Below are 27542 nucleotides of genomic sequence, written 5' to 3' on the forward strand. Positions count from 1 at the left end.
AGAATCTGCATCAAAGGATAACCAAAATAGGGCTGAATACAATCCACATGTACTCAGTTGGTACAAGTCGATATCAAAGAATTATCAAAAAGTTTTCGAAACAAACTAAAAATAAAGAGTGACATGTGGATCATAAACGTAGAAAACTATAATATGGGGATCATAAATACTGTAGCTTCCATTTTCAAAACCAACAAAATTCAAGTAACAAACCGTTACAATTTTATAATTTTAACCATACCCCCCCCCCCCCTCCCCCCAACCCCCACAACCCCCAACAAGAATTTTCATTTCACTTAAAGGAAAGTGACATACTAGACTACACACACATCTACATATTCCCCTCACTAGACTAAAAACAGAGCAAAACAGAGCAAACACTTTTGCTCATAACTTCTCCTTTTTCTTCACTCCTAAAACCTCTTTAGGAGTGACAGTAGAAGGAGAAACAAACAAACAAACAAACAAAAAATTCAATTTCCATCATGAAGAGTTTTTTTTTGCACCATTTTTCTCTTCTTCTTCTTTCACTCTCCACCATTTTCTCTTCTTCTGCTATAGCTTTTGATTATGCAGATGCTCTTTCCAAGAGTCTCCTTTACTTTGAAGCTCAAAGGTCCGGTCGATTACCTTACAATCAACGTGTCAGTTGGCGTGACCATTCTGGTTTAACTGATGGTTTAGAAGAAGGAGTAAGTATAAACATTTGATTTCAATATAAACTTGATGTTATTCGGAGAAACTAATGATTTTTGTGATTTGAAATTAACAATGTAGGTGGATTTAGTTGGAGGTTACTACGATGCTGGTGACCATGTGAAATTTGGTCTACCAATGGCATTTACAGTAACAATGTTGTCATGGAGTGTTATTGAATATGGTGAAGAGATTTCTTATGTAGGAGAAATTGAACATGCTTTTGAAGCTATCAAATGGGGTACTGATTATTTCATCAAAGCACATACTAGTCCAAATGTATTATGGGCTGAGGTATGAAATTAAACACAATTTATACCTAAACATTTTTTAATTTTTTTTTGGATAAAATTAAAAATTTGTGATATTTAGGTTGGAGATGGAGATACTGATCATTACTGTTGGCAACGTCCGGAGGACATGACAACTTCTCGTCGATCATTCAAGATCGACGAGAATAACCCCGGCTCTGACTTAGCCGGGGAGACAGCTGCCGCAATGGCAGCCGCTTCTATTGTGTTTAGGAAAAGTAATCCGCATTACTCTCACTTACTATTGCACCATGCCCAACAGGTAATATTATTATATAATGAATTTAAGTTATATATACTGACCGACCGATCGATGGATGGGCATTAATTAATGAACATGGGTGCAGTTGTTTGAGTTTGGTGACAAGTACAGAGGAAAATATGACAAAAGTGTGGGAGTAGTGAAAAACTATTATGCATCAGTGAGTGGGTACGAAGATGAGTTGTTGTGGGCAGCATTATGGCTATACAAAGCCACCGACAAAGAAGATTATTTGGAGTATGTAATTAACAAGGCAAATTCATTTGGAGGTATTGGTTGGGCTATTACTGAGTTCAGTTGGGATGTTAAATTTGCTGGTCTACAAATTATTGCTTCCAAGGTAACCGACACTAGCTGTTCTGTTCGAACTTTTCATAAATATTATTATTGTGCGTTCGTGTCGAGTCATGATGAAATATTATGAATAGTCTTTTTTCAACTCTTTTGCACTAGACTAGAGTTCATTTCAAATGTATGAATTTGTTGGGCCAGCATGTTTTGTGTACTGCATTAGCTTCCAATATTTCAATTTCAAAATCTTATAAAACGTGTATTCTATAAAGAAAATGTAAAAGAGAATGTATACACTTTTTAAAGTAAAAGAGTGATTGTGTCAAATCTCATTTGGTTGCTTTTTGTTAGGAGTCAAATGTGGAATAATACTTTTACTTCTAGGTGGGATATGCTTTTTAACTTTATGGAAAACTAATTAAAGTGTGTTATGTGTAGTAATAAAGTTTTTTCCCCCACCTGGTTGGTGTTTTGATATTCACATTAAAACTCGACTAAATTTGAAATTGCGTCAGGAAGTCCCAGGGGTAAAACGCTTTCTAACAAAATGGCGACTTGTACCTAAAGTGACTCGAATCCAAAATCTTTGATTAAGGATGAAGGAGTACTTATTACTCCCCACGATCGTCGTTGATATGTAGTATTAATTAAAGTTGATAGAAAGCTATGTGAAGTGAACGCAAATTAAGGTATCATAATAAATGAAGGACTAAATATATGTGGTGGATAAAGACACAGATTGGGGCCTTGGAGAACAATGTCACATGCATATTCATAGGTCATTTGACAGTGCCTTTAATGTAGGGATCTTCAAATCAGATGGTTAAAGCAAAAATAGGAAAAAGAAGAAAAAGTGGATGAATTACCTCATATTTGTACTAGCTATTCCATACTCTTATTTAATTTCTTTATTGAGTCGATTTGGGCGGAACAATAGCGAAGCTCAGATGGTAATGTAAATGCACGATAAGTATAGCAAGTTGTATAAGTGAGCTAGTGTGACAAGACACTAGTTATGAATATTGAGAACAAAAAGTAGAGAAATAGGAAGAGCTTTTTTGTGAAATAGTAATATGCATTTTAGTGATAGAAAATGAAATTGTAATCATAATTGGACTATAACTTTAATTATGATACTTTGTCAGTTCTAATTTATGTGCTTTCTTTTTTAGTCCATCCTTAACAAAAGTCAACTTTCATAATTGGAGATAATTTAACATTAAAATTCCTTTTTTCATCCCTAATGAAATGGTCAAGGAAAAAAATTTTGGTCAAGGAGTATTATACACCATAAATTTCAATATTCTTTCTTTTTTAAACTTTGTGTTAAGTCAAATATCAATATAAATTTGGACGGAGGACATATTTACGATAATTGGGCTTAAGTATTTTAATTTTTTTTTCTTGCATATGATGTGATGTAATATTTATGGTGAAAAAAAAAACACTGCTGGTTTGAGTTCCCACAACATTGAATTTCCATCTACCCAACTTGAAAAATTTGAAAAATTATAAACAGATTTGCCCCACTTTGTCTCCACTTCCTGAAGTTTCCTACTACTAAATAAATATTGCATGTATATTTATATTTGATGTAATAAAAATAATAAATCACAAAGTGTTTTTTATACATAATTAAATTCAAAATTTAATGGAACACTCTTTTTTAGCATGATAAAAATCTCCATCCCTTCAAAAAATGGTATTATGTACATAACTAATAAATTGATTTGACAACCCACTGACTAGCAGCACATGACCCATACTTAACAATATTTTGATAGTATTTTTTTCTTCAACTTATTTGAGAGTGAGACGTAATTATATAAAATTCTCAATGCAGATACTACAGGAGACAAAACACAAGAAACACAGCTACATACAAGAACAATATCGTTCGAAAGCCGAACACTACATATGTTCATGTCTCAACAAAAACAACGGTACCACCAACGTTGATCGCACCCCAGGCGGACTACTATACGTCCGTCAATGGAACAACATGCAGTACGTATCGACCGCGGCCTTCCTCCTCACATTCTACTCAGATTTCCTTAAAAATTTCGACCAAAAAATCGTCTGTCATGGAGGAATAGTTGATCATGAAGAACTATTCAATTTTGCTAAATCCCAAGTGGACTACATCTTGGGCTCAAACCCAAAAAACATGAGTTATCTTGTGGGGTTTGGCCCAAATTATCCAAAAAGAGTACACCATAGAGGGGCTTCAATTGTGTCTTATAGAGAGAACAAGGGCTTTATTGGATGTACACAAGGGTATGATTATTGGTACAACAAAAATGGGCCAAACCCAAATGTTTTAATTGGGGCAATTGTTGGTGGGCCTGATAATCAAGATGAGTTTAATGATGACAGAGCAAATTATGTGCAAACAGAGGCTTGTACATATAATACAGCACCTCTTGTGGGTATTTTTGCTAAGTTGAATTTTTTGAGTTCACCATTAATTGCATCTTTCTAAAAAAAATAAAATGTATTATACAAAAATAATATAGTTATAGAATATGTTTACTTATCTTCTTTTTTTTTTTTTTAATTATTTGTGTTTTTTTTTTGGGTTTTCTTGTGGTGGCTAAATTTGGCAACAGCCTCCATATGATATCACACCTTGTGTAATGTAACCCCAATTGTGCATATGTGATAATGCAAGTAAGAGACTTATGTATTAAATTCATGCATTATTTTCATCTTGTTTATTTCAATACTAAAAAGGGTCTAAAATATTTTTAAACTATCGAGCTTGATACAATTTAACTTTTCGGCTTTAAATTGACCCCGATGTCACCATATTGGCCTTAAAGTACCTTTATTTTTACAGTCACATTTAAAAATATAATTAAAAGTTTCATTTATTACGTGACATGATTTTATTAGTGTGATTTATAATTAACCCAAGCTAGTTAAATCTTAATCTAAAGTCGAATCCACTTAATAACCCTCTACCCACCCAGCCTAAAGATCCATAAAACTAAGGGCAGAGACACTAAAAAGATTTTTTTTTTTTAGGAAGATTGGATAAAACCTACACAAGCAATCAAATGGTACTCCCTCCGTCCCTATTTACTTGGTCCATATTTTCTTTTTTAGTTGTCCCTATTTAGTTGTCCATTTTGACAAATCAAGAAAAGACAACAAATTTTTTCCTATTATACCCTTATTTACACTTCTTGAAAATTGTAAAAGTGTATGTTGTTTCCCTCCAATTTATTTCACTTGAATTCAAATAAGTGGTTGTAATTTTGAAGTGAAAAGTTGTCATAAGGGTAAAATTATAACTTCACTGTGCTAATCATTGTTGCCTTAATCTGTATGCCATTTCTAAAGTGGACAACTAAAAAGGGACGGAGGGAGTAATTTTTAGACTATTGCATTTCAATTTTCATTCATGCATGTCTAAATTTTCTGGGAAATATTTAAGTAGGATTGCGTCAGAAGAATCAGAACAATATCATTTGGAAAGGACAAGTGACTTAGAGCATTCATTATACTATTTGTCCACATCCATGCATCATAAGGCTCCAATGTGTGATGTGTCCTTTTCTGATTTGTTAGACGATTTTTATCCATATCAACTCTAAATGACAAAGTTAACATGTATATTCGACCCTTTTCCTTTTTTTTTTTAAATTTATGAAATCTCTTTGGATGTGCCTTTTTGTGTGGTTCAAAATGAAATAATGAATAATGAGCTTTTGCCTCTGTATAGTATACTTTCGTTTCAATTTTATATGACAATTCTTATTCTACGTAGCATTTTACGTGTATTGTGATACTATGTGTTATGAAAATTCTAAGGAAGTGACATGATGAGAGTGAACCAAGTCAGTAGGGAATTGCTCAGAAGATTTCATATGTCGTTGAAAAAATACCCAACTACCAATAGGACGATGTCCAGCTTGTCTATTTGCTGAAACTATTTAATTAGTGGCTAGCTAGAGGCCAATATATAGTTGTATGAAGCAGTGACAACAATCATTTTTTTCTAGTGTTTGATACACCTGTTAGGAGTACTATTAATCAATAATTGATACATACAACTACAAGGGTAAAATTATTATAGAAATGCATCTTTTTTTATAAAAACAACTAAAAAAAAATGTGTCACGTGAATTGATACAAAAGGAATACTATTTTGTAAATCCTCTCAATTTGTCAATGCATTAAATAGCTTGTAGCTAAATCTCGATCCAAGAAATTTTAGTAACTCAGTTGATTTGCTTCTTTATTAAAAAACCACGCCCCATCCAGGGTAATAAGGACGATGCAATGAGGGGCCTGGGTAGGATTAGGAGAGAAAACAATCAAATATATGTCCAAATAAGTACTAGTTAGGTGGACCAAACAAATTAAATCAGAAAACGAATAATCATCCATTGTACCAAAAACATAATCAACACTAACATTTACATTATTTTGTTTGCTTAAACTTTAATAAACGTACTTAAGTTTTTCCTGATATAATGCAAAAGTTAGATTTCTCAATAGTTTGACACTCCCTTTTCAAGAGTTTTTCAACAGTTCACGGATGGAAACAGCATCAAAATAGTTATATTCTTGAATCTTACTATACACAGTAGACCGTTTCTTCCAATAACACGAGAAATCACAACAAAAAATATACGTTAACAAACTAAAAAGAGGTTTTTTTTTTCTGTTACTAGAATTTAACATGATTTTCACCTCACAACTAAGCATGAGTTCTCTGTCCTTTACAAACTTCTTTTTTAGTCGTTACGTCCTTTTTACAAGAAATTTTCATTTTTACACATAATATATATATACGAACCTATATCTTCTCCATCTATCTAGCCTGTGTCAATTCACTATCAAAGCTCAAAAGCTTTAAACTAACCAAATGTAATTTTTTGTAAATAAAAGTGAGAATTATGACAACTGGTCCCATTGTGAAGAGATAAGAACAACCATGTACATTCAAAGATATGTCAATTTTTCCAATCTAATTGATTGTAAACTTTTTCGACCACAAAATGATGCTTTCAAATACAAACAAACCTGCTGCAATCAGTCAATACCTTCCAACTTTAGAACACATATGTAGCAATGCTGCTACAGTTTACCTTTCTATCTTTTGGCCTAATCATTTATTCTCATATTTTTCTTTAAACTAGAAAGTTCAGAATCCAAATATAATAGCATCTCCTTCTCTCTGGAGGCCCTATTACAGCAATGGTAATTAGATTCAGATTTTCTCTTCCATTTTATAGAATATAATTATGTCTATGCTTACATATTTCTTGCAACTCTTTCTCGAATAACTTCAAGAAAGAGTAGGGGTAAGGTCTGCATACATCTTACCCTCCCTAGCCGTCACTTGTGGTGGAATAATTACACTGTGTATGCTGTTGTTGCTTACATATCTCATCAAAGCTTTCATTTAATCATGTACAGGTTTTGGTTGATAACCATGCTGGAAAAGATGGTGCAGAAGATGGTAATCTGGTTGATTTTCGAGGAAACCCGGTCGATAAGTCTAGGACAGGGGGATGGCTAGCTGCAGGACTTATCCTAGGTGACCTTCCTAATATAGAACTTTGTCTAATATCTTGAGTGTGTAATGTTTTTTGCAGTCACATAACTGACGTTTTTATTGTAGGAACTGAGCTATCAGAAAGGGTATGTGTTATGGGGATTTCGATGAATTTAGTCACATACTTGGTTGGAGATTTACATCTTCCATCCTCCAAATCTGCCAACATTGTCACCAATTTCATGGGGACACTTAATCTTCTTGGTCTTCTAGGTGGTTTCTTGGCAGATGCTAAACTCGGACGTTATCTGACTGTTGCAATCTTTGCTTCAATTGCTGCTGTGGTAAGATTCTTGAGCAAATTAAAGATAGAGAAGTTGTTTTGTATATCAATAAGGAAAATCTGAAATGGCAAAAAGGGTGTTCATACTAATAGACAATATGTAGCCTACATGTCTGGTTTTCGAACTGGTAAAAGATTTGCAATACACTTAAATGAATTACATGTGAATCTTGTTTCTCTTAGAACTTCTTCTACATGTTATTGTCCATTAAAGAGGTACTAAAATACCGTTTTAATATACGAGAGCTTTCATCATATGTATCTTGTGTCTAACCAGGGGGTTGCGCTGTTGACACTGGCGACATCCATTCCAAGCATGAAGCCCCCTGAATGTAACCCAAGAAAAGGTGGTCACTGCATTGAAGCCAGTGGCCAGCAGCTTGCTCTTCTCTATACGGCGCTATACATCCTAGCTCTTGGTGGTGGTGGAATCAAGTCAAATGTCTCCGGGTTTGGTTCAGACCAATTTGACTCATCAGATCCCAAGGAGAACAAGTCCATGATATATTTCTTCAACAGATTCTATTTCTGCATAAGCCTTGGTTCTCTGTTTGCAGTGACTGTGTTGGTGTATTTACAAGACAATGTAGGAAGAGCATGGGGATATGGGATATCAGCAGGCACAATGGTCCTCGGAGTCGCTGTATTGATTGGTGGAACGACGTTGTATAGATTCAAGAAGCCTCAAGGAAGTCCTTTGACTATCATATGGAGGGTTCTACTTTTAGCTTGGAGGAAAAGAAAGCTTACCTACCCTTCTGATCCTGGCTTCTTGAATGAATATCACAATGCAAAAGTCCCACATACACATATGTTGAGGTAAGTGTCTATTATCTACTATCAATGTAAAACACCGATAAACATAGAAGATCATGGACTAGACCATCCCAACATAGGATGGCATCCCGGTATCGCTAGGCAGAGCTAGTCAACCCAAACAGAATGCACAAAATGGGCAATAGACATCACAAGTATGGAATCTTCAACCAACATATATTCACAGACAATTGCATCATAATGTAGTCGCTGAATTTTTAACATATACGGACAGGATTAACCTGAATGTAGTAGTTTAGTACAAATTAAGAATTCATCAAATGAAAATAGAAGTGAAAAACAATTACTTGATATTAAGAGAAGCTAACCAGTACTTGTTAACAAATAGGTGTCTTGACAAGGCAGCCATTCTTGATGACTCTGCAGCTGCAAATGAGGATAGCAAGAGCCCGTGGATAGTTTCAACGGTTACAGAAGTCGAAGAAGTGAAAATGGTGCTTAAATTGATTCCCATATGGTCTACATGCATACTTTTTTGGACAGTATACTCTCAGATGAACACCTTCACCATTGAACAAGCTACCTTCATGATCCGGAAAGTTGGCAACTTTGCCGTCCCTGCAGGCTCCTTATCCGTCTTTCTCTTTATTAGCATACTTCTCTTTACTTCCATAAATGAAAGAGTCATTGTACGTATCGCCAGAAAAATCACTCACAACACCCAAGGAATCACAAGCCTTCAGAGAGTTGGAATTGGACTACTACTCTCTATTGTTGGTATGGTAGCTTCAGCTTTGGTAGAAAAACGCCGGAGGGAACATGCCATCCATCACAAGTTCAATATAAGCGCGTTTTGGTTAGTCCCTCAATTCTTCATTGTAGGTGCTGGGGAAGCTTTTGCCTATGTAGGACAGCTAGAATTTTTCATCAGGGAGGCACCCGAAGGGATGAAATCTATGAGCACGGGCCTATTTCTCAGCACACTCTCGATGGGATATTTCGTGAGTAGCTTGCTAGTGTCAATTGTACAGAAAGCAACAAAAGGAAGATGGCTTAAAAGCAATTTAAACAAAGGAAAGCTGGATTTATTCTACTGGTTGCTAGCAGTTCTTGGAGTAATTAATTTCTTGATTTTCATTGCATTTTCAATGAAACACCAATACAAGGTGCAGAACCTTAGCAGTATTGATGATTCTGCGGAAGAGCTTGGGAATTGGAAGGATTTGACCCTCGACAACAAGGAAAAGAAACTCGAAGCAGACGAGAAGGTGGAAGCTTAAATACAGCATATTAGCTTTCAACGAATCATTCATTTCCAGAGTTTGTACTATAGGACCGTATTCAGTTATCAAAGACATCAATAGTACAAATTTGCAACAAGTCTTGAGTTCTGTTTAGATTAAAACCTTCTTTTCTTTTCCTGATACATGGGATGCTCTAAGATATTAGAGTGCAGAAATATGATCAATTCAGAAAACGCAACGTGATATTGACACTTCAAATCATGCTGAAGTTAGAAACCTGGTCATATTTCTTGTTTTAAGTAACAGCATAACAACATTCATTTTTTTTAAAACATAGCAACATTCTTTATTGACTTTATACATTTGTCCTTCAATCGCGATCACAATAAATACCTTAACATAAGCAATAACGACTAACCGAAATTAGTGATCGTCACCTTCACTAGAAATTGCACATTGTTCTGCTTTGTTTCACACTTGAACCACTAGAGAGAGATCTTTTTATAAGTACTTCATTTAGAAACAATTAATCATCTGAAATTTACTATGCCTATAGATAAGTATCAGCCATTCTAATTTGTAGTTAGAAGTATTTTTTTAAAATTTATTAGTCAAACACAAATTGTTTCTCACTAAATATACTTTTTCTGAAAAGCACTTTTGAGTTTTTTTCTTCTTTCAAAATTAATTATTTCTAGAAGCATGATCAAATGGGCTAGAAGTTGGATTCCAAATTTTTGAAAACTACTTCTAGTATGTATAAATAACTTTCAAATACAAAATATATACTCTAACCAAATAGTAGTACATTTTTATCTTCAATTCTAATTTCATAAATTTCAAATTAAGTGATTATTGCTAAAAATTAAGTATTTCTTCGTAGGAAAAAGTGAACTTTTCATGAATTTCCTTCTCCTGAATAGCTATAGCACCACTTACCCGGCTTTAGAATAGTTCAAAAGTGGCAGCATTCAAAATCATAACTAACTCTCCTCTTTCTACGATTTCACTTGAAAAAAATAATTAAACTTCACATTTTTCTCACATCTCTCATCTTCTCCTTGTCGTCACACACACATTTCCACAGGATCAATTAGTTAAGCACGAAAAACATGGCAGCAACAGCCGTCGGTCCCGGACGATCGACCTCGTCGTACAGCGAAGTCCAACACAACCGTCTCATTGTATCTCTTCCTCTGCCTTCTGTCCTCAAAAAGCCCTTTTCAGTCATTGATGGCCCTCCTAGTTCAGCCGCTGGAAATCCAGGTTAATCTCACTTTTCTATCTTTATTAGAGGAAAATATGTTTTATGCGCAGTGTAATTTAACTTATTCGAACGTGCTATTTCTCGGTTTTCAATTGTGTAGTTGCTTTCTATTTTTGAATTTTTAGTTCATCCATTGTGTTTCGTATTTAAAAAAGGGAAAAAAAATGAGTGCCGTTGTTCAAACCTCAGCAGAGACAAAAAGCACGAGGTGATTCCCTTCATCTGTTATAGCGTTGGTGGATAGAGTTACCTGATACCTATAGCTGATGGATGTTTGACATGTATGCACGCAAGTTGGCCCTGAAGCAAGGTTATCAAAAAAACAAAAGAAAAAGTGTACCATTAAATGTGAAAAGGGAATGGAAATAATCTGACATTCGCTTGATGTGTAGCATGAGCATTATAACTAACTTCTTACTCTAGTCTCTACTCTCTAGTTGGTTTATAGATAGTTTTATGGATTTCGATTAATTGGCAAGCTTTATAATTTGATAATAGGCCTGCATCTATGATATAAGTTGATTAGATGTTTAATGATCTGAAACTTTTTTTGAAAAAAAAAAACAGAAGGAAACACTGAGATTACATTCATTCTATTTAATATGACACTCTATCTCATAACTCGGTACAAAAAAATTGACACCATTATATATCTGGAAACTCATTAGCTTTAACATTCCTTTTTATATTGTTGTATAGGAAGGGTAGTTGAAGACCACTAGATACCAATAGTATTTATAGAATGTTAAATAATATCATACATAGAAGCATTTATTTATGTGGTAGTATAAGTAACTAGTAAATGAGTAGATTTATAAGGACTCTATCTTCTTATATACTTGGTACCAAAGTTAGGCCTATCTAATTCTGGACTAAATAAAAATGATCCGAAATGTTATATCAAAGAAGCACAAACTTAGGTTTTTACTTAGTGATGGTTATTATTAGTCGTGTGGTTTTCCCAGAGATGGCCGTGAGTTCCGTGCCAAATTAGGTGGGGAGGGGAAGATTAGAACTAATTTCATCTTGAATCTAGCACCAACACAAGGTACTATTCCTCTTAAAAGAATTTTATACCTTTTTTTAACTGAAGAGCTTTAGTGTGGTATAGCCAGTTTGAAAATTTGAAGCAAATAATGACAAACAAACGAGGCTAATCTAATTTTGTGCTCAAAATGGAGGTAAGTTTTCCATATAAAGACATCACACATGTTCAGTTTGCGATCTCATTAGCCCAAGAAATAGAACAATGCTAAATGTTCTGTTACAAACAAGCCTTTTTTCATGCTTAGCTTCATATACATTTTAACATCATTATTGTAGGTGAAATTGCAAAGCTTTTTCCAAATCTGTTTGGGCAGCCTTCCGTGTCGTTACTTCCAGGTCACACATCTGGGGCTGCATTGGATCATACTCTTAAAATCGGGGTTGTATTGTCCGGTGGACAGGCTCCTGGTGGGCACAATGTCATCTCTGGAATTTTTGGTGAGTTCTTTTCCAATAGTTCTTACTTAATGGTATTTACTTTTTTGCAGTTCTGTGCATATGTATAGTTATTTGTACATAAGCGTGTATCTCAGCAATTAGTAGACAATTTTTCTTCTAGACTATTTGCAGGAGAAAACGAAAAATAGCACACTCTATGGATTCAAGGGAGGTCCAGCAGGGATAATGAACTGTAAATATGTAGAGTTGACAACGGATTTTGTTTATCCTTACAGAAATCAAGTAAGAAATTTACTTTCCATCATCCAGTTAATATACATGGTCTTTGTTTGCACATGTTCCAAACAAAATTTTCTCTAACAAATTATGCTTGTGGACTTTTATGGAAAAAATATTTTTCTATCTCGACTTATCTGTAACAATATGATGGCAGCCTACTTAGTTTCTGATGTGGGAACTTTGCAACTCTTTTTTTTTTTTTTTTTTTTTGTAATTGAACTTTTCATTAATCACCAAGTAAGGACATCACATTGCTTAGCATAGCATGTCACAGCTAATTAATCTCAAGGATAATACACACTCTCATCATCCTACACATCAGTGCTACCTTTCTAGATGTATCATTATAAACTTCAAATTGACTTCCAATTTAGTCTATGAGTTTCTGTAGTAAATTTGTAATGCACCCTCAGCCCTCACATTGAAGACACATACTATTTCTCTGGCAATGCTTTCAAGCTCCCCTTTTTTTTTTCCTTAAAAAATACGGTAGTTCCTTTCTCCCCATATGGCATGTATATTTTCAGTATACGTCAATTTGAGAAGCTTTGTCTGTTGTGTTTTACCTCTTCTGCGACTGGTTATCCTAGAGACTGCTGCCGTGAATTGATCAGAATTGTTTGAATTTTCCAACTTGATTAAGCTAAACCTCTACCTTCGGTTTAGTGGATATTTTATCCTTATTGTTTTCTCTTTTTGATTTACTGCCTGATTTTACTTCTGTAGAACATGTTTCATTGATAATATTTTGACAGGGTGGCTTTGATATGATCTGTAGTGGTAGAGACAAGATAGAAAGTGCTGAACAGGTTATCTTTCTTTTCTTTCATATTCAAATAGTTCTTCACTTCATCACCTATCAACTTCTTTTTATTTCTTCTATTTATTCTACGCAAACTATGCTTCATTGTAACTCAGTCTGCATAATGATTTTGTTTTCTTCTTCATTTTACAGTTTAATCAAGCTGCAGAAACAGCTAAGAAACTTGACTTAGATGGGATTGTTGTGATTGGTGGAGATGATTCAAATACAAATGCTTGTCTTCTAGCTGAGAACTTCAGGTAAGTATTATCATTATATTGGACTGGCTCATGGTAGTCGTCATTGGCGTTCTTCTCACGGAACTTTGTTTATTTGGTGCGACTGAAGGGGTAAAGGTCTGAAAACACGGGTTATTGGATGCCCGAAGACAATTGATGGTGATTTGAAAAGCAAAGAAGTTCCTACTAGTTTCGGATTTGATACTGCTTGCAAGGTAATTGTTTTCCCTTTTGCCTTATTTCCTACATCTTAGTTCCATTTTACTTCACATTATTTTTATTAATAACATCTAGGTAGCACTTCTCTCTTGACCTTTAGTTTTTGTTACTTCTAGTATGAGAAACACTTTGAAATGGTGTTACTTCAGAATATTTTTATGCTATGTCTGTCTTATTTTCAAACTGTTATGGAAGTATTTCACCCAAACCTTGTTGCTTTCTTTGTTTTCTTAGTAATGACATATTCACACAAATTTGATAACTTCGGTAGGTTACTCCTATCTATGGAATGTATAGATAGAGATTATCCAACTTCACAATTTCGATGCAGATATATGCAGAAATGATTGGAAATGTCATGATAGATGCTCGTTCAACAGGAAAATACTATCACTGTAAGTACATAAATTGTGGACAACTTGGGATACTACTTTATACATGCGTAATTTGAGAACTAGGACTTGTTTCTTCTAAATAAATTTATAGTTTTAACTCTCAATACTATTATTCATGTTCTTTTTATCAAGCAATTTATGGTTTCTCTAGTTGTAAGGCTTATGGGCCGTGCTGCATCACACATCACATTGGAGTGTGCTCTTCAAACCCATCCAAATATTACCATCATTGGCGAAGAGGTAATTGTTTTCCAAATCATTGAACATATTTTTCGTGCATGTATGCAACATATTACACTTATATGTGCCCAAAACTTGAAGAGAGAATTCAGTATTCTCCTAGAGTTCATTACAAATGCACAGTTTGAATAAATTTGTGATGAAGAAACTCTTTGGAGTAATGGATTATTTTTGGAAGTTCAATTTTATTCAGAGTTTCTCTAAGTTTCTATTGTATACTATGTCTAAGGAAAAGCCTTAACTCTACTACTTAAATTACTAGGTAGGGACTTCAGTGCATGCCATCGAGATGATTGCATTAAAATTCCATTTTCATGACTTTTTTTTTCCTGAGAACTATTCTGTAAAGAGGATCATGCCAAGTATCTTAGTTAGAATTAACTTTATAGGAACTGTTTCGTGATTTTTCCCTAATATTGACAAAGGTACTGTTTTGCCACAGGTTGCAGCCCAGAAGCAAACACTTAAAAGTGTTACAGATTACATCGTAGGAGTAATTTGTAAACGAGCAAAACTTGGTTATAATTATGGAGTTATACTAATACCCGAAGGCCTGATTGACTTCATTCCAGAGGTTCAAACTTTTAATTGTAGAAATCTTATCTCCCTCTATTTCTTGTTGTATAACTTTTTACCTCCATTTCACTCAGTTCTCCTTTCAGCTTGTTCTGTCTTTTGCATCTGATTTAGTTGATTCGTTTATCATTATGAACAGAAAAAATCAATAAAGTGTAGTTAAGATTCTCTCTCTTATTTGCAGGTGCAACAGTTGATTGCAGAGCTCAATGAAATCCTGGCTCATGATGTTATTGATGAAGCTGGCAGTTGGAAAAAGAAACTCCAAAGCCAGTCTCACGATCTCTTTGAACTCCTACCACAAGCAATTCAGGAGCAGTTACTTCTTGAAAGAGATCCACATGGAAATGTCCAGGTACTCTCCTTCAGTTCGATGGAAGTCAGGCAAATAGGACAACTGCTCATTTAGTCAAGTCATACTATGTTCTTTGTCTTATAGTACACTTTCTTTTGCAATTTCTGCAGGTTGCCAAAATAGAAACTGAGAAAATGCTTATTCAAATGGTGGAAGCTGAACTCGAAAGCAAGAGGAAGGAAGGTTCATATACCAAACAATTCAAAGGGCAGTCTCATTTTTTCGGGTAATTGATGCCACTTACACTTGACTTGTGCTGTTCTGTTTCAATAACCTATAATTGATACGAGTACTTAGAACTGCTTTCCTTAATTTATCCTGATAATAGTTCGTACTTGACTCTGTTTGCTTTGTAGTTACGAGGGTAGATGTGGTTTGCCTTCAAATTTTGACTCCAACTATTGCTATGCATTGGGTTATGGGGCTGGAGCACTTCTTCAGTCTGGCAAAACAGGCTTGATTTCCTCTGTCGGTGTTTCCATCCCTCCTTATATCTTCCCTCCTTTCTCCCTTCCTTTTACATAACTATCTTTACGTAGATAATTGCAATTTATACTGACACACTTGTTCATATATAGGTGGGAAATTTGAAAGCTCCAGTTGAAGACTGGACAGTCGGTGGAACAGCACTAACATCTTTGATGGATGTGGAAAGGAGACATGGTATCAACTTCTTCCTCTCTTGTTCATTGAATATGGTGTTATGGTATATTCTCCCTATTGATAAGCAAAAGTCTTAGAACTGTGAAGTGCCTGATTTTGCTGTTTAGACTCTTGTTCTTTTGTTTGAATTATTTTAGCTGAATACCTTAGTGCTAAAAGAAACTATTCGATTTTTTCTATTCTGAAACATCTACTTAGTCATTTAAAGCATATACTCAGGCAATACTCAACTAAGGACAAGTGCCTTTCTTAGTCCTTCCAGTGTATATGGAAACCATTTTCCAAAACAAAGCAAAAATAAAAACTGAATTGACAAGGAACAGCCAAATGTTTGCACAAGTAATTATAATAACGGAAAAGTACCTAGCTTACATCATATGAAAGTTTCACACTTAGAGATTCTGTGTTTGAGCCTTCGGGGGATTGACACCCCTCACTTATATGATGATCCACAACAAATTTATATAGACAAGGCCTTGGAGTGTTAAGAGTCGCACATTAAATTAGTAGTATTTAGCTCGATGACATTATGAGCCTCTCAGTACGAGTAGATCCAGGATGTAAAATCAGTAATTCGAGTTCTCAAAGCTAGTTTGAGTAGCTTCCACTATAGCCACTGGTAATTTGAAGCTGTGGGTTCGATTCTCTTAATAAATACCAATGATCAAGGATTTTCAGATATATATACGAGTTCAGAGCGGAAAGTAGTGGTCCTATATAGACACTAGGTCTGCCCTCGCCTTCCAGGCCTGTCATGTTTTGGCTAAGATTCCATGCTATATTTGTGATGAAGTGAAACTTTTGCAGGTAAGTTCAAGCCTGTGATTAAGAAGGCAATGGTGGAACTAGAAGGTAAAAGCTCCATTATGCTATGAATCATACAAGCTATGATTACTTACTACTCCCTCTATTCCATATTCACTGATTTGTGAGGCAATGTACATATATTAAAAATAATAATTAAAGGACATAATTTAAACCATAATTTTCACTATTGCCTTTTGTGAAATCACAAGTATAACTTTATAAGTAGAGTAATTTATCTCCTAGAAAATATAAAACTTCAATAAATGAAAGGACAAATTAAATTTTTTTGAAACATCCATCTTGAACAATTCAATTATTTTGAACAATGAAAAAAGCCTAAAAACTTCAGTTAATATGGAATTGAGGGAGTATCTTTTAGTAGAATCCTTTCTGCTGTAATTTTTGGGTAGTTAAAGCCTCACAACTGTTCAATTCCCAGGTGCTCCTTTCAAAAAATTTGCTTCCTTGCGAGAAGAGTGGGCTCTAAAGAATCGATACTTCAGCCCTGGTATGTCTTTATTATTGTTTCTAGAAACGTGTTAAGTTCTTCTTATTCAATACTTGAATTTTAACCTTTAAAAGCATGTATTTGCCACAACGTTGAGATTTTTCTTTTCCACATACAGAGCTAATTAGACTATTGATGTCCTTGTTAATTTGAAATTTTGTGGTTGTGTGGTATCACTTTTCATCTGGGACAATCTTTATTGGGTATGGTTGCCAATATACCCTCCTCACTGATACACCAGTACCTCACAAGTAACATATTCGCTGCAATGAACCGTCATTGAGTACATCAAGTGATAAAACATAATGATATTAGCAAATCATATATCTGATTATCCTGTTGACACACTGTTATTCTTCTACAACTAAGGAACACTCTATTGGAAACAATATCTCTATCCCTATAAGGTAGGGGTAAGGTCAGCGTACACTCTCAAACATCACTTGAGCTATTACACTAGCTATGTTGTTGTAGTTGCAACCAAAGAGCATTGGTTCCAGCAACGACTCCCCTGTTTACTCTTTTTTTTTATTTAGGATGATTTGTAAGTTCTGCATAGGTGTTCGATGGTTTGTGTTCATTGTGTGCTTATTTTTTCTTGTTTATGTATTTGTGAGCAGGTCCACTTCAATTTGTTGGCCCAACATCAAATGAAACCAATCACACTTTAATGCTGGAGTTGGGAGCCAAAGTTTAATTGATTCCCAAATCCGAACTCGAACTTCTGCTCCTTGGACATTTTCATCAAAACACATTCATCCAATATAGCAAATGGGCTCAGTGGATGGCAAAAACTTGTTTACAATCACAACATGCTGGTTATTTCTTGGAGAATTGTTCATCTTATTTTTGGACGGAAAAAAAAGTTATTCACATTATTTAACATTATCTTTTGAGAAAATTGTTTTAGTCCTGCTGTAGATTTATGGTCTCTATACTAGCAGCTAGCACATTTCTGAAGCTAAAAGAGATGTTCTCTACTACTAAGCATTATAATTTTGTGTAGCCTGACGAACGGGCAGCCAAAGTGTACACTTGTCATGCCTTTGTTTAACTACTACTCACTCCATTTGTGTTTTACCGTTTCATTTCGTTTCAAAATAAGTGGTATTTCACAAAATTTAGAAGACATTGATTTTTCTCTTCCATTTTATCCTTATTTAAATAAATGAAATTTTATAACTAAAAAACTATTAAAGATCAATTTCTTTGTAAAGATTTTGTAAATTAGTAAAAATACTTCTTACTTTTTAGGAATGAATAATTTTCTTAAGGGAGTAATTTATTGCTAGTTTTCCATTTATCAAACATTTAATAGGCATTTCAACAAAAAAATTGGATGTTGTTAAAATAAAAACAAAGTTAGAAGAAGCAAGTTTAAAGAAAGAAAAAATGAAGGGAATTTTGATAGAGTTGTCGAGAAGAGTTGTAAGACTCCCAAATAATATTGTGAATGGACGATTGTATTGCTCTCCTCCATCTTCTTCTCTACCTCCCAATAACAAGCTCTTCGTCGCTGGTACTATAATTTCAATTTCGCTTATTTTTATCATTTCATCTGTATATATATATATCAGTTTATCATATTGTAAGCATTTGCAGGTTTGTCATGGTCTGTGGATGAAAAATCGCTCAGTGATGCATTCTCCTCTTTCGGGCTAGTAACAGAAGGTAATACAAATTGCTAATGATTTACATTACAGTCTGTTTCTTCAGGAACAAAGGTGATATTTATGTTGCACTCTATGTATTTGATAAAATGCCTCATGGAATTACTTCTTTACGGAAGGTGCAAAGTGTCTGTACTATTGAGGGCATGGAGGAGCTAGGTAACACCAGCGTGTAGCGGTCAGCTTATAAAAGATTAAGCTCATGGTATTAATTTCAATGAACCTTAAATCATAGTATATAATAAAAGATGAAAGTTAGCAGAGAATTTGAACAAAGTATATACCTGAAAGGTTCAGGGGCAAGAAAATCTTCTGCAAGCAACGGATGACTCTGAGACGGTATTAAAATTAGTAGAGCACAGTTGACTGGAAAAGTAGTGGCAAATGCTTAATGATTAATGGGGCTGCCATTCGCGAGAAATATTGTTTGTCTTTTACTAAGTGTCCTTTCTTGAATTGCCTTTCCATGTTGCCTCAAGAACACGGTTTCTAGAGATTTTTCAACTGGAAAGGACTCACTCTGGGGTGATTAGATACTTACTGACCAACTTTCTCTGCCTTTACTCGTAGCTTAGTAGAGACAAAATTGACCACATCAAGCAATGGTGTGCAATCTTGAGAAATATTTTTCAAACATAGGCTACCAATATAGTCCCCCCTGGTTCTGCTTCACTCGAAGTATAAACTGGAAGAATCAGCTTTAAGATGCGCTTCCCGTGGGATGAAGGAGGTCTGTTGCAGAATTCTTAATGGTTTAGTATCACATTATTTAAATGAGCTGTCCCTAAAGTATCTTCAACATTTAATCAGTAACATTGTCTTGCACGATATTACTGATTGTCAAGATTTTCATTTTCTTGTTTCTTTTTGTATGAACATGTATGTACATTCCCACTATTTCTGAGCTGAACTTAAATTGCCTGAATATCTGTGTTTTCATGTCTAGTAAGGATAATGTATGATAAAGAAACTGGTCGATCAAGGGGATTTGGGTTTGTTTACTTCTCAAAAGACAAAGAGGCCAGCAGTGCAAAAGACTCCATGGATGGAAAGGTGAGCTAACAACTATATACTGTGATATTTCAGTCTTGTCACAATGGCATAGAATTTCAAAATGACATTAGTTTTATTTCAGGCTTTTCTAGGTCGTCCATTGAGGGTAAGCTTTGCCCTTGAAAAGGTCCGTGGTGCACCTGTTGTTGTTCCCCGACTTACAGGCACTGGAAATGCTGATAGAAAAACTCGTTGAGTTTTGTTTGCGGTAGTGTCCCTGGCATTGAGGAGTGGTTTTCTGCAGCATTTTTTCGGTTTGGTGAATATACCTTATGTTACTGGATCAATTACCTGATTACCTCCATGAACGCTTAATAAAAGGCGTTCGTTCTTTGCAAAAGCTACCAGGAAATGAAGCTAGTGCTGGGGTGGTCTTGTGGGAATTCACATTATGTTGACTTGAGTTTGTACTTACTATACTACCAAAAAACAATTAGAAATCTTATGCTGCAACCAGGAAATTGGTGCAGCTCTCTTTGTGTACCCTTCGTTTGGTTGTTGGTTATAAGTTACGCAGGTAAGATTTAGTAATTCATGTATTAGTTACTCATCATAACTTATACATGCATTAGTTAAGCGGAATTGTAAATTGATAATCAAACGTATGTTGAATTTATATTCATTAATATAGTAAGGTTGTTTGTTGTTGTCAAAAAAGAAAAGAAAGAAAGATAGCATAACTAACTTGCCACACTTTGGCTTTATTAGTTCTATCATTGATGCTTAATAATCGAAAAAAGTCATAACTATTATAAAAGCTTAGCTTCATTAAATTAAAATCAAATAGAAATTTTCATTGATGTTATTGAACCTGGTCAATCAGGCAATCACATCTCTTTCATACTCATATTTTAAACATAATTTTAATCGATTATAAAGTCAATATTAAGACTTTTACCTGGTTAAGATAAAAAAAAATGTTATGATGAGATTAGTTCTGATAAGATAAGTTATGTTGAGATTATTTTTTATTGAGTGTTTGATTGGTTGTATTCTAAAATAATATGCATTGCATAAATTTTAAGAATATGTTTTTTGTTTACAAAAATACCCTTCACTTTATTTAGTTTTTTTTTTTTTATATATATTTACTTGCAAGCTTTAGTTGTTTATTCTTAAATATAAAATTTTCATCTTATTTAGCTTAAATACTTTTGTGTGTGCATCCCATGTTGGTATCTAGGGGTGTTCACGGGTTGATTTGGATCGGTTATTGGTCAAAACCAAAACCAAACCAACTTAATCGGTTTTAAAATTATCAAAACCAAACCAAACCAAATATAATATACATTTATCGGTTTGGTGATTATCGGTTTCGGTTTGGTTTGGTTCGGTTATTCGGTTATTAACCATACACAAAAATAAAAGAAACAATTCATTTAAAATGTGAAAAAAGTGACAACAATCCATTCAAAATGAAAAATAGTTAGAATGACTTAAATTACTAAACTTTCAATCACTAAATTTACTATCAATGAAGCTTTAAAATTCACTATATTGGCGACAATAACATTTTCAGTCCCACAAAGAATTGACATAGTCACTCATATACATGAAATCAATAAGATAAATGTTTCATCTTGGGCATTTTTGCTTTCAATAAGTAAATTATAAAGAAATTTTAATGAAAATATGTATAAGATCTTTAAAATTGTTTATAAAAATAATATATAAAGTATGTATATTAATAAAATATATGTATGTAATTCATCGGTTCGGTTCGGTTATTTCTTCGGTTTTTTTCGAATAAAACCATAACCAAACCAAATACTATCGGTTTTCAAAAATCTAAAACCAAACCAAACCAAACCCAAATAAAATCGGTTTTATTTTATTGGTTTGGTTTGGTTTTTCGGTTTGGATCGGTTTTTATCCAAACCGTGAACACCCCTATTGGTATCATATGTATTTTAATTTATTTCTTTTTGTTTAGCTTAAAAATAGAATTTTCACCTTAAGTATGTTAAAGTAAAAAAAAGATTTATGAGAAATCAAAATATAAATAAACATAAGAATTAGTCAAATAAATTCATAAATAAAAATAATATTTATATATTGTAATTTTTTAATTGAAAAATATGAAGAATTATCATAAAAATAAGGGAAAATGGTTTGAAAAATACTCTAACTTTGGCCAAAATTGTTGTTACGATACCAAGCTTTATGGATGGCCTTTTGTCCCCTTGCATTATTTAATAGTGTATTTTAAATGTATATATGTGCTCACGTGGACACATTACTATTTATAATTATGCAATATTTATGATGTCCACGTAGGCACATATATACCTTTAAAATACACTATTAAATAGTGTAGGGGTAAAAGGTCATTTCCAAAGTTTGGTATCGTTACAACAATTTCGGTCAAAGTTTCGATATATTTAAGACATTTTCCCTAAAATAAGGAGTGGTGAAGGTTGTGAATGTTATTATACATGATATTGAAAATAATATAAATATACATGAATGTGAAAAGTGAGGTATAAAAAAGGGTTTAAAGAGATATCTTTGTCATCTACATATTTTATCCTGAGATAAGTTATCCTGTAATTACTATAGCACCCAAGGGAGAAATAACTTATTCCAATACTTTTATTAATTCGGGATAAGTTATCCCGAACTTGCCAACCAAACAACAAATTAAGTGTCACTATAATTTAATCTCACGACTATTTGATATTTATTCTTTACACCAAACGACCCCTAAATGTTATGATAACCAACATGAATTGTGGTGCAGTGGTTGGATTGCTTCACCCTTAATTAGAAATCTCGATTCCAGCGTCGGACTCCATAAACTGATTGGGAAAAAAATATAAAAAAGATACTCCTATTATGATAAAATTAACTTATAATTTTATCCAAAGTGAATTATAATTTTTAAAGAATAATAAGGTCCATCAATATTTTGTATAGAGATCTTTTGCAATAGTACTCTTACATTGCAACTCAATGTAAGTAGAGTTAGACATAGAGGCATATTTACCAATTAGACATCATTATATTATATTATATCATAAAAAGGAATATTTTTTTATTTTTTTTTCAAAAATTCACAATCTTATTTTTCGAACACAAGGTAAATCTATTTGTGTACAATAAGAATTATTTTGCTTACTAGACTCGATGTTGGAGTGTAGAAAATAATAAGCCTCTGTAATAAAGGAGGAAAAAATAAATACTCAAATCTTCGGCGGAAGAAACGAATATATACCAAAACTCTGCAGTCGTAGCTAAAAAGAGAGAGAGGAAGACGAAGAAGCATCAGAATTCAGAAAAAATGGAAAATCAAGCAAATCTCGCCGCCGACGCACAAAGAGAAGAACTGGTCAACACATTCTGTGAGATTACTTCTGCTTCTAAACCTGAAGCCCTTTTCTTCCTTGAAAGCCATAACTTCGATTTGGATGCTGCTGTTTCCACTTTCTTCGAGAACAGTACCTTTGCCGCCACCGCTGCTGCTGCCGTTGATGAAGACGATGAAGCTCCTGTCCCTGCTTCCGCCGCCACTAACGTCGCCGCGCAAGGCCGTTCTACGTCGCGCTCGCGATCTTCCTCTCCACCTCGACCTAGAAACCCTCCAACTTCTAGCCGCGGCGCTGCTGGGAGGAGAACTGGTGGAATTCACTCTTTCTCTGATCTGAATCGTCGTCCTGTTACTGGGTCTGGGAGTGACTCCGATGAGCCTCAAGAGTATTATACTGGTGGAGAAAAAAGGTATAACTGGTGGTACTAATGCTACTTTACTATTGGCTTTGTATTGCTTCATTCATATTTAGTTAGTACTAATAAAGGATTGGCATTGATGTTCTATCATTAGTTTGTTTTTGAGTAGGAATTGGAGAAAGTGTTTGAGTATGATATTTTTTGAATTTACTAGTGCAGAAATTTGAGGCCTTTGATGAGAGGACTATGTGAAAATTGTGATGTCAGTCTGCTTATCATTCCTGTTTATTCTTAATTTACTGTTGTGTCTGATCAATTTGATCTTGACAATGCAACCGGGTTCCTATATCCTTCCACCAAGTACAAATCATCTAGCTTTTTTTTTTTGCTTTTACCAAGATTTGGATCCCGGTTTCCATAGTCTTCATTCTATATAACTGATCACTATGTCACACCCTCGGGTGTGTTGATATGTTTATTTTGATATCACAATGTTGCATGATGTAGTTGCTTATCAATGTGACATGTTTGTGTGTTGCAATTTTGGCTGTCTAAGCCAATGGAGCCTTGACCTAGTATTTATGGAGGAGTTGCTTAGAGTTGAGACACTATCAGGTTCAAATTTCGTTGATGTATGGGGTCGAGTCGAACTTATGGATTCAATGTGTTTTCCCTACTAGTGTGTCCTGCATGTTACCTGTTTTCACCATTTCGTGGTGTAAATATAGGAAATATTCCTATTACTATCAATCTCACGATTTGGGTTTGGTCAGGTTTAAGGCTTTATGATTTGTTCATGTATTCAAGTATTTTTAAAATTGTTGGAATATGGAAAAAGTGCTCATCATCGAAAAGAAAACTAAACATGTGGTGCTTTATAAGAATTTGTTTCTGGTTCACTAGATGGCATCATCCAATTCCTTATTCTGTTTATGTAAGATGGAGAAAGCAAACATTGTAAATACATAATTCTTATTCTTGAGGTGTTCTGTTACATGGATACACTTGAATATTTCGGACTTGTATTGTAGAGACGCAGTGTGCATTTTTGCTAGTAATTTGCTTATCAAAATCTTTTTGTAGCGGAATGCTTGTTCAAGATCCATCTAAGGCAAATGATGTGAACTCAATATTTGATCAAGCTAGACAACATGCAACTGTTGAAGGACCTCCTGCATCGTCTGGCTCTAGAAGCTTTATTGGAACTGCTAGAAGACTTACGGGTGAGACTGTGTCCACTGCTCCTCAGCCACCTGAGAGTGTTACTCATACCATCACTTTCTGGACCAATGGGTTCACTATTGATGATGGACCCTTGCGGAGGTTTGATGATCCAGAAAATGCCCCTTTCGTAGAGGTAATGTCAGTCATGAGTTTTACCCTTCAAATATTTCCTTCGTTGCTCATCTTTCTGGTTCTACATTCACTACACATGTTCTCCTCAGCTGAGTCAACTAAACCTCCTTTTGTTAGAAAAGGTGTTCACAAAAATGTGTGACATTCTACTCTTTTTGTTGAAACTGTTGTGAACAGTGTTATCAAAGGTGAAGAACACAAAAAAGCTCTAAGGTGCATTGGGGCTTTAAGCACTAATGAAGAAAGTCGCAAATGGAGGAAAAAATAAAAATATGTATGTGTAAAAGGATTAAAGAGGCATGTTGTAGGTTGGAAAAATAGTGGGTTTTAGGTTATGTTGTTTCTCCTATTCTTCGTCGGCTATAAAGCTACTTCCTGTAGCTATGGGTGACAACTGAATGGATGGTTTCCTTCTACTAAGGCAATAACTCCCTCCCCCGAATATTTTGTTTGCTTTTGAATGCTTCTGAGTCAGACCTCTAGTTACATAACTGTTATGATCCTAATCGGGTCGCCCAATATTCAACCTCGGTTTAAAGTTAGCGACTAGCTAAAACTTTCTCTAAAAGGTACTAACTTAACTCTTATTTGAAAGGGAAATTTTGAATCAAAGTAACAAGCTAGTACATGTTTAGAACATACCACCCAAGTATTCTGATGTGTATCGAAGGTAATCTCATCCAAGGTAGTGAATTTGAAGCAAGTTTGTGCCTATAGTATTGAATTTTCTTGGAGATCCATTATCTTTCACTGGAAGGAACTGAGAATCTAAATTTGAAGTCTTCTTAGGTGCTCCTTAGAAACATATGGAAAACCATATGTTGTGTTCCAGGTCAAATTTGCATCTTGCATGTTTATGGTCGTTTATGTTGTTGACAATTTCCCCCCGTCTTTGCATTGGCAAAAATTAAGGACATAATATGAAACAAAGATTATTCTTTTCTTTTTGGTCACTGGTTGTTGAACACTTGAACTTAATAAGTTGAATTAAACTCTTTATTCTTACTCCCTTTTCTTTTGCGTAGTGCACTAAAACCTGATACTCCATAGTAACTATTTTTCACATGACTGTTTCCCTGAAGTAATTTCATGCTGTCGGAATTGGAATTATATTAACTCCTATTTATTCATTATCTATACCACGCCAGATGTTCTATGGATACAATTATTAGGCAGAACCACGAATGACTTTTGCTGGTTTATGCTTTTTCTATGTTGTGTTTTTCTTTCCCTACACTTGCTCTTAATATTTTGGTATGTGTAATTCAGAGTATCCGGAAGTCTGAGTGCCCAAAAGAACTTGAGCCAGAAGATAGGAGGACGTCTGTCCGAGTTAATCTGACAAGGAGAGAGGAGGATTGCCCTGTATGTCCTTATTTCTCTATTACCAAAGGCTCTCAATTATGCTTCTAAAACCTTTGCTCTTCATGGTAACACTCTTTTCCTTATTTGCAGGTACCAGAGAAGCGCCGTGCGTTATTTCAGGGTGTGGGAAGAACTTTAGGTAGCACTAGCAATGCTGAACAAGTAGACTCAACCGCTACTATCTCATCATTCACCGCAGCTCCATCCCCATCAGTGGGCCTAGTTGTTGATCAGTCACAACCATCAACCTCAATTCAACTAAGGTTGGCAGATGGTACACGAATGGTTTCTCGGTTTAACTACCAACACACAATCAGGGATATTCGAGGGTTTATTGATGCATCAAGGCCTGGTGGATCAAGGAATTATCAACTGCAGACAGTGGGCTTTCCTCCCAAACAACTCTCTGATCTGGACCAGACGGTAGAGCAAGCTGGCCTAGCCAATTCAGTTGTGATTCAGAAACTTTAGCGGGTTACGACTTCTCTGTTATATCTGCTGCAGTTACACCCAGAACCATGCTGATTTCAATGCTATCTTTAAACTACACATACATTCCTAATCACAAGTAGGGCTAGATAATGCTTTTCTTGGAGCCTACTGATGGAATTCTCTTTTGAAGTTGAGCAACATTCAGAAAGTTCCTTCTACTTTCCATTGTCGTCTAAAATTTGCGTTTTGTATATTGCATGTCCTTTTCATACTTATGATATGTGTTACTTGTGTTGAGAGTCTGGAAACAAACTCTCTACCTTCACGAGTTAGGAATAAGACGCATACACATCACCCTCCCAAGACCCCACTTGTGGATTATACTGAGTATGTTGTCTGCATTGTTCTGATTTCCCAACTTTACCTTAGTTCCAACTTCCAACAGAAAGCACATTTAGGACAAAACTTGCTCTGCATGTTTAACTTAAGTATGAATTAAACGGCATTATAAGGCCAGCTCTAGTGGTCTACACTAAATAAATTTCTATGCAAGATACTGAGTTACAACAATGGGGCTAGAAGACTTCTAATTTTAGCAGTAACCAAGAGGGTGGGTTCGCTTGGTAGGATGTATAAGATTAGTATTGAATAAAGTGTATTTCGTAGTAATATTGATATCAATTATGCTGAGATTATTTTTACCCATCGTTTAATTTGGTGTATTAAAATAATATGTACGCATAATTTCTAATAAAAAACATTTACAGAAAT

The 27542-nt window shown here is 34.6% G+C and overlaps 5 protein-coding genes across 5 annotated transcripts; all 5 read left to right on the forward strand.

Annotated features, from left to right (window-relative positions):
* The first annotated feature begins 371 nt into the window (after nucleotides 1–371).
* On the forward strand, nucleotides 372–4068 carry LOC125839793 (endoglucanase 11). The gene is made up of 5 exons (XM_049518792.1): nucleotides 372–692; nucleotides 778–990; nucleotides 1069–1269; nucleotides 1355–1609; nucleotides 3404–4068. The coding sequence occupies exons 1-5, from the start codon at nucleotides 486–488 to the stop codon at nucleotides 4040–4042; spliced, it is 1515 nt and encodes a 504-aa protein (XP_049374749.1). The 5' UTR covers nucleotides 372–485; the 3' UTR covers nucleotides 4043–4068.
* A 2546-nt stretch (nucleotides 4069–6614) lies between these two features.
* LOC125839786 (protein NRT1/ PTR FAMILY 6.4-like) lies at nucleotides 6615–9564 on the forward strand. The gene is made up of 5 exons (XM_049518784.1): nucleotides 6615–6771; nucleotides 6991–7111; nucleotides 7196–7413; nucleotides 7690–8231; nucleotides 8578–9564. The coding sequence occupies exons 1-5, from the start codon at nucleotides 6769–6771 to the stop codon at nucleotides 9467–9469; spliced, it is 1776 nt and encodes a 591-aa protein (XP_049374741.1). The 5' UTR covers nucleotides 6615–6768; the 3' UTR covers nucleotides 9470–9564.
* Nucleotides 9565–10454: 890 nt separating this feature from the next.
* Nucleotides 10455–18231, forward strand: LOC125839790 (pyrophosphate--fructose 6-phosphate 1-phosphotransferase subunit beta-like). Its single transcript, XM_049518789.1, has 16 exons — nucleotides 10455–10699; nucleotides 12024–12185; nucleotides 12307–12428; nucleotides 13181–13234; nucleotides 13381–13487; nucleotides 13576–13681; nucleotides 14017–14080; nucleotides 14232–14320; nucleotides 14763–14894; nucleotides 15081–15251; nucleotides 15362–15477; nucleotides 15608–15719; nucleotides 15830–15914; nucleotides 16722–16766; nucleotides 17161–17229; nucleotides 17850–18231. The coding sequence occupies exons 1-16, from the start codon at nucleotides 10546–10548 to the stop codon at nucleotides 17924–17926; spliced, it is 1665 nt and encodes a 554-aa protein (XP_049374746.1). The 5' UTR covers nucleotides 10455–10545; the 3' UTR covers nucleotides 17927–18231.
* Nucleotides 18232–18598: 367 nt separating this feature from the next.
* LOC125839819 (glycine-rich RNA-binding protein 4, mitochondrial) lies at nucleotides 18599–20523 on the forward strand. The gene is made up of 4 exons (XM_049518821.1): nucleotides 18599–18748; nucleotides 18832–18900; nucleotides 19846–19952; nucleotides 20035–20523. Exons 1-4 carry the CDS (start codon nucleotides 18622–18624, stop codon nucleotides 20146–20148), a joined length of 417 nt encoding a protein of 138 aa, XP_049374778.1. The 5' UTR covers nucleotides 18599–18621; the 3' UTR covers nucleotides 20149–20523.
* Nucleotides 20524–23193: 2670 nt separating this feature from the next.
* Nucleotides 23194–27001, forward strand: LOC125839803 (plant UBX domain-containing protein 4-like). Its single transcript, XM_049518805.1, has 4 exons — nucleotides 23194–23669; nucleotides 24702–24975; nucleotides 26244–26339; nucleotides 26430–27001. The coding sequence occupies exons 1-4, from the start codon at nucleotides 23233–23235 to the stop codon at nucleotides 26808–26810; spliced, it is 1188 nt and encodes a 395-aa protein (XP_049374762.1). The 5' UTR covers nucleotides 23194–23232; the 3' UTR covers nucleotides 26811–27001.
* The last annotated feature ends 541 nt before the right edge of the window (nucleotides 27002–27542 follow it).

Source organism: Solanum verrucosum, unplaced genomic scaffold (genome assembly GCF_900185275.1).
Source record: "Solanum verrucosum unplaced genomic scaffold, falcon-dt-bn FXZP01000175.1, whole genome shotgun sequence".
NCBI classification, from domain to species: Eukaryota; Viridiplantae; Streptophyta; class Magnoliopsida; order Solanales; family Solanaceae; genus Solanum; species Solanum verrucosum.

Excerpts from the sequence above, each read along its gene's own strand:
- LOC125839793 (XM_049518792.1), top strand. The coding sequence starts at position 486 with ATGAAGAGTTTTTTTTTGCACCATTTTTCTCTTCTTCTTCTTTCACTC. Across the intron at positions 693-777 it reads CTGATGGTTTAGAAGAAGGA|GTGGATTTAGTTGGAGGTTA; the intron begins GTAAGTATAAAC and ends TTAACAATGTAG. Across the intron at positions 1,610-3,403 it reads TACAAATTATTGCTTCCAAG|ATACTACAGGAGACAAAACA; the intron begins GTAACCGACACT and ends TTCTCAATGCAG.
- LOC125839786 (XM_049518784.1), top strand. Across the intron at positions 7,112-7,195 it reads AGCTGCAGGACTTATCCTAG|GAACTGAGCTATCAGAAAGG; the intron begins GTGACCTTCCTA and ends TTTTTATTGTAG. Across the intron at positions 8,232-8,577 it reads CCACATACACATATGTTGAG|GTGTCTTGACAAGGCAGCCA; the intron begins GTAAGTGTCTAT and ends GTTAACAAATAG.
- LOC125839790 (XM_049518789.1), top strand. The coding sequence starts at position 10,546 with ATGGCAGCAACAGCCGTCGGTCCCGGACGATCGACCTCGTCGTACAGC. Across the intron at positions 13,488-13,575 it reads CTTCTAGCTGAGAACTTCAG|GGGTAAAGGTCTGAAAACAC; the intron begins GTAAGTATTATC and ends GTGCGACTGAAG. Across the intron at positions 13,682-14,016 it reads GATTTGATACTGCTTGCAAG|ATATATGCAGAAATGATTGG; the intron begins GTAATTGTTTTC and ends ATTTCGATGCAG.
- LOC125839819 (XM_049518821.1), top strand. The coding sequence starts at position 18,622 with ATGAAGGGAATTTTGATAGAGTTGTCGAGAAGAGTTGTAAGACTCCCA. Across the intron at positions 18,749-18,831 it reads TAACAAGCTCTTCGTCGCTG|GTTTGTCATGGTCTGTGGAT; the intron begins GTACTATAATTT and ends AAGCATTTGCAG. Across the intron at positions 19,953-20,034 it reads AAGACTCCATGGATGGAAAG|GCTTTTCTAGGTCGTCCATT; the intron begins GTGAGCTAACAA and ends GTTTTATTTCAG.
- LOC125839803 (XM_049518805.1), top strand. The coding sequence starts at position 23,233 with ATGGAAAATCAAGCAAATCTCGCCGCCGACGCACAAAGAGAAGAACTG. Across the intron at positions 24,976-26,243 it reads AAAATGCCCCTTTCGTAGAG|AGTATCCGGAAGTCTGAGTG; the intron begins GTAATGTCAGTC and ends TGTGTAATTCAG. Across the intron at positions 26,340-26,429 it reads GGAGAGAGGAGGATTGCCCT|GTACCAGAGAAGCGCCGTGC; the intron begins GTATGTCCTTAT and ends CCTTATTTGCAG.